Genomic DNA, 5,953 nt, shown 5'->3' on the forward strand with positions numbered 1-5,953 from the left:
ATGGAGGGGCTAACAATGTTCAAGAGGAAGTGTACTCATTACCTCACTCATGTAACTGTAACCCTCTGTATAGTATCTTTACAATAAAAAAAAAAATCAAAAAAAAAAATAAAATAAAAATGAAAGAAAAGAGTCCAACCAGAAAGGAATATTCACAAATGGGGGTAAGAAAGAAGCAGGATGAGGAGAAATTAAGGTCTTACCTTTCTTAGGTGTCTTTGGATTTGAAGGGGCCAAGCAGTTCTCTTCTTTCAAGAGGAGTGGCTGAACATACCTGGGTGACAGGTGACCCATCTGTATGGCATAGAAGACCAGACCCTCTGCTGCAGATAAGGCAGCAGGGCTTGGACTGCTACCTTTAGAGAACATAACATGGACATAGAACTATTAGTAAATTGTTCTTTATACCAGGAAAAGGAGTGGTATGACTGCCTGAGCTTGAGTGGCTGATGGGTAGGAAGATAGAAAATAGCCTCAAGGGTCATGACAGAAGGTCTAAAAGACAAGAACTATCCATCAGAGCTCTCAGCAGCCAATACTGGCAACCTCTTCCAAGAGCCAACCTAACAGTATCCATCTACAGGTAGAAGGGCCAAGAGGAAATAAAAGGCACATGCAGAGGGAGGCTTACTGGACCAACTCAGGTATACCTTGGGATGGGTACAGGGGAGACTGACAATATATATACTGAGTAGCTGCCATAATTGGGCATGTAGTACATTCTTTACGTCCACTCGCCCACACAATTCTCACAGAACCCCTCTAAGATAAAGGTTACTCCTAACCTAATCATCAACTGGAGATACTTGGAGGTACAAGTTATCTATAAGCTCTCAACTCCATCCTTCCCACACACAACTCTACTGTTTTTTGTTTATATGTTCTGTTGTTGACCCCTGCAAACTCTATGTCCCAACTTACTTGCCTGCTGGATTCCTGCTAGTTTCTACCAACAGAAGACACTAGAAGAAGAAATAAGCCCTGTTTTTTCTGCCCTCACCCATCCTCCATCCAAAGCATCACTGTGAACATCCAGACTCCAGGTGGGACTAACAGTACACCCAAGCAACGCCCACTGTGGCGTCAGCAACATCAGAGTGCAGACCACAAAAAGAAAGGACAAGAAAAATACATGTCATAGAATCTAATGAGCAAAGAGCTTCAAAAGAAGGTATAAAAGGGGACAAGTATGATGTAGGCTGAAGCAATAAAAGTAATTACGAGAGTCCACAGGGAAATGACCATTACCTATCTTATTGCCAAAAAAGGCAATGCCCAGGGAGACATTGTTGTATCCTTGAGTGTGCAAACCTTGGAAGTGCCAGCCAACACCTTCATACACCCTGCCATCATCCCCAATCAGGAAGCTGCCAAGCAAGGAAATATTGGTTTAGTAGTAAATCTCTGTAAGAAAATCCTTTTCACTGATCCTTAAAAGGGAAACAGGGTCTTTGATGCTCACAAATAAGTACTATTCTTTAATAGTATAAGAATATAGAGCAGAAAAAAATTTAAACCAATAGACCCAAGAATACACTTCATTTTTTGGCTGTGATTGTTTGAATGCCTTTTCCAGGATCTTACTTTAAAAAATACTTTTTTGATTCAAGGTAGAATTTGAATGTGTGACTACTAAGGATGTGAGGACCTTAGGTGAACATTTTCAAGGGCCCAAGAATTAACTCATCACCTTTTTACATTACAGGATGAAGCACTTGAACATTCTTTAAAACATTACCCTAAAATTCAGAATTTGTGTTATTTTTACTTTTTCTTTAGTTCTTCCATTGTAATTCCCATAAACTCTTCATTATCACAGAAGTGTATTTAGAACATCATCTGCTCTTCAGTTTCTTTTTAAGTGTGATATACATACTCTTTTATTTTCCCTACTTATTCCTTCTTCATTTCTGTCTCTTTATTATTTCTCATCCTCCACCTTCTAGATGGCTTCAAAACTGATGTTTTCATGACTGTTTACATATCAGCTTTGACTAGATCATGAGTTTCCAAAGCAAACTGAACACAAGGGATATTTCCTGGAGGTCAAGTAAAGACCCCCACACTGAGTCAGGCCAACTTCCCACCTCACACTGGGGAATGGGAATGGGGGCACAAAGATCTCGTATCTCACTGGCTTGGCCACCACTACTTCCAGGAGATTCCTCTGTCACAATGCAGCTGCCTCTGGTTAGCCCAATGTGAACACAGCTGCACTGAATATTGAGTCATCTCTGCAGAAACCTCACTCAGAGGCACAGTCAATTAGAAACACTTAATTACCCTGAAGCAGTTAACACTACAGTGACACCAACAGAGCAGCAGAGGTCCTAAGTACAGGGCCTGCAGATGATCCTGGTGGCTATAAACAGAGCCTCTAGATGCTCTTAGTTATTTCTGTGGAAAATAAATTTAAAGGGCATGTGTGCAAAATGAATAAATCAGAAGTCACTTTTTGTAGACAAAAAATGCCATTTCTAATCTTTCTCAAATATTTGATGTAATATATTTATATGAGGATCTGTATATACATACTCACATATATATTCTCATATATAAGCATGCTTGTGTGTGTGTGTGTGTGTGTGTGTGTGTGTGCGTGTGCGTGTAACCTCACTCTTGAGTCTAAATGAGAAGAGAAGCTTCTAGGTCTCTATTATAGTCTTCCCAGTAGGTAGATATTCAATGCACAAGGCAGGAATCTTTCGTCTTCAGGTTCATTTTGACACGTGACTCTCCTCCCACCTGTTCCAAGGCCTACTCTTCCCTATATACCCCACTTCCACCTCTTTGGTAAGGTGGTTCCTCTGGGTAACAAATGGGAAAGTGTTTCCCAGGGTCCTGGACTAAGTGGGTACTGGCCTTCACAGAGCTGGACTAACAGGCAGTCTCTGACATTACTCATAGTCCATGCTTCCTTGCTCTGAGTCATTTTAAACAAATTCTTGAGATCCCCTAGACTGTGGCATTCTCCCTTGTGAAATAAGATTGCAATATTTCTCCTATCCATTCACTCCTCTGAGGAACTGGAAGGGCCTAATTAGGTGATATCTGATTTAGGTGATATTCAGATCTGTGAACTGCAAGACTTGACAAGTTCTCAGAGAGGGACTATAGGTATTGTCCATCTAACCTTCCCAGCTTCTTTTCCAGAGTTCAAGAGTTCCTGTGTAAGCAAATGGCTCTTAGCAGTCCCTCCTCATAGCCTCTGAAGGACTATGGGTTTTGTTTTTCTTTTTTAAAAAAAAATCCTTTTTATTTATCATTAAAGCAGCATTAATAAAGCCCAGAAAAAAAAATCAGGGAAACCGAGGAGGGAAAATAGAGCCTTAAAAGAGGTAACTTTCGAAAGGGGCTGCCCAGCCTCTTACTTGAAGGCCATATCACACCAGCCTTTGTTATGGACAGAATGAGACTGTAGCACCCGCAGCTTCTGGCTGCAAGAGTTCTGTTCCTGGCACTCCATCCCCATGAGCTGCTCCGTGATGAGGTAGGCCACAGGTGGGCTCAGCAGGGCTGTGCAGGTGAGTGGTCTCGCCTCCCACTCCTTGCGGGAGACTATGGTGGGAATGCCTGTCAAAGAGATCACAGGATGACATGCGACAGGCCCTATCCAGGGCTCTGCCCTGCCCCACAATGGGGTAGGAGCCCAGAGGGAGGCCTCCTCCACCCACAGCCTCCCTTTCTCATCTTCATGGCCCTATTTAGGCTAAACAACTACCCAGACACTCTGCACTCCGCATTGTCAAGTTGCCTCCTTCCCTATTCTTTTCTCACATTTCCCTGGTCTTCAACTTCTCTCTTGCCTGTGTGTGATCTCCCCTCCTTCAGAAAGTATCTCCAGGCAACATTCTAAACTGCCTTATCTTGAAGCAACTTAGCATGGATGCCTTAGAATTCATTTCCCATCCTGGCATTGGCCTCTGGACCTCTATCTGTGTCTTTGATCATAGACTTCATTCAGAATGGTGATTAGGAAGAAAGTTCTGCCAGCCTTCTCAACTAGGGACTCCAGAGCCCACAGGAAGTTTCCTAAAAAATGGAATGTAACTCTCTCTTCCAGGTGAGATCTCTCCAGAGGTAGAAGTAGGAGACCCCCACCCAAATCTGTAGGCTCCCTGAAGGCTACATCTCTCCCTTCCCAGAGCCTTGGGAGCTCTCCGAGTGTCTCCATTCCCACAGTGGGAGGTAAGGAGTGGGGCACATGTCTTCTCTCACTGTACTTTCTCTCCCCTCTTCTTCTAGATTTTTCTCTTCTTCTTTTTTAGAAGAACCTCCCTTTGCCTAAGGACTCAGGATAGTTCATGGGAGTGACTAACAAGTGAGCTCTTTAGGATTCTCGCCCATCCACCCACTCCCAGACAAGACATAATCAAGTCCTGAGAAAGCCCAGCCAATCTCCTAAAATGCCTTACTATTGTGGTTCCTGTGAGTGAGCTGTGAGATACCAACTAACATGTCTAGAAGCTTCTCTGGGATATCGCTGGCTTGGGTTTCATTCCAGGACAACTGCAGGACATCTCCTGCAAAGGAATGGGGCAATGGTCCATGAAGAGAAGAAAACAGGCAGCACGGCCAGGTGCGCCCCTTCCATTGCCCCCAGCCTTCCAGCCTCCCCATTCCCCAGTGTCCTCCAGGAAGCAACACAGAAGAACTGCAGCTAGCTCTGGTCTCAGCCTTCCGCTGCCTCCCACCCACCTCTGCCCCAACCGGCCACCTTAATTCTGAGATGAGGAGGCCTGCTCTTTCCAACCCTCTCTCCATTCAGAGCTCTGTAGACTCCTCTGCTGCCTTATCTGAGCAGCACTGGCTGCCCCAGTTGACTTATACACTTACCAGCCGATCCACGGGCAGAGTGTTACATACAAGATACATACAAGATGGCTGTCATTATTTTGAGCAAATGCTTAATATTTGTATTGAGCACACGTTGGTGGCATATAAAGCTCTCAAAATTAGAAATAGATGTATCGTTGTGACTGCCCTCAAAAATTAAGCATTTCAAAACAAGTTGGTTGAATTATTAGTCATCACCAACATTTCTTCACCTTCCACAGTCCCCAGTCAATACCAAAGACTTTGGGAGCAATAGCCATCCGGCAATAGCATTTGCCATTCCCATCGGCCAGGTCTGTGATGGCAAAGCCTCAAGGATGCTATCAGAACGTGGTTTAGGACACCCTCATGAGATAAGCAACACAAAATAGTTACTCCCTCTACACAGATGGAAACCGAGGCCCAGAGAGTTGAAATGACTTGTCTAACATGATAGAAGTTTTAAGAGGTGGACACCAGTCTCCAGAACCTCAGCACTTGAGTTATAACCACAACCCTCGGCAGCCTCCCCAGAGTTGCCGGATGAACCTGAGCAAGTCCTTGACTCCTTGGGACCTGTTTCTCTGTCTATAAGACAAAGCCATTGAAAATTTCCACCGTAACTCTAAAACAATAGCAAATATTTGAATCTGACACTGAACGTGTGCTGGGCAGCTGGAGAGACTGTTGGGGTTCAGAGCCAAATCTCTAAGAGGAAGCACAAGACAAAAGAGGAGAAGGAGAAAGAGGAGGAGGAGAGAGGAGGAGGAGAAAAAGGAGAAGGAGGAGGAGGAGAAAGAGGAGGAGGAGGGAGGAGGAGGAGAAAGAGGAGGAGGAGGAGGAAGTTAGAAGAGACAATTAACAAAGACCCTCAGATCCAAAGAGCTGCTATCAGGCCAGAGCCAACACCAAGTGGTAGGACAGGTGCACAGTGGGAACCAGGATTCATTCTGGGGTGAGGGCAGGGCATGAGTCACTGCCTCACTTGGGCAAGCTACTTCCTGATCAGGGCCTCAGAAAGGCTAGCTATGTATTCCCTGGCTTGTAAGTTTCTCCAACACTAACTTCAAGTGATCCTATTAAATTTAGCTGCCAAAGAAGCAGAAGGCAAAGTTATATTATTGCTTCTAAACAGCAG

At 44.4% G+C, this 5,953-nt stretch overlaps 1 protein-coding gene across 1 annotated transcript in view; it reads right to left on the bottom strand.

Moving 5' to 3' along the window:
- The window catches only part of LOC105984754 (peptidoglycan recognition protein 3-like), a 17,103-nt gene extending 12,007 nt beyond the window's left edge, over window positions 1–5,096 (bottom strand). Inside the window, exons 1-5 of the mRNA XM_013015027.1 lie at window positions 5,072–5,096; window positions 4,449–4,523; window positions 3,372–3,573; window positions 1,249–1,367; window positions 204–356 (exon numbers count right to left, since the gene is read on the bottom strand). Of these exons, the coding sequence (XP_012870481.1) occupies window positions 204–356; window positions 1,249–1,367; window positions 3,372–3,573; window positions 4,449–4,523; window positions 5,072–5,096 (574 nt within the window). The remainder of the gene's footprint in view (window positions 1–203; window positions 357–1,248; window positions 1,368–3,371; window positions 3,574–4,448; window positions 4,524–5,071) is intronic.
- Window positions 5,097–5,953: the final 857 nt, after the last annotated feature.

Source organism: Dipodomys ordii, unplaced genomic scaffold (assembly GCF_000151885.1).
Source record: "Dipodomys ordii isolate 6190 unplaced genomic scaffold, Dord_2.0 Scaffold26, whole genome shotgun sequence".
NCBI lineage: Eukaryota > Metazoa > Chordata > Mammalia > Rodentia > Heteromyidae > Dipodomys > Dipodomys ordii.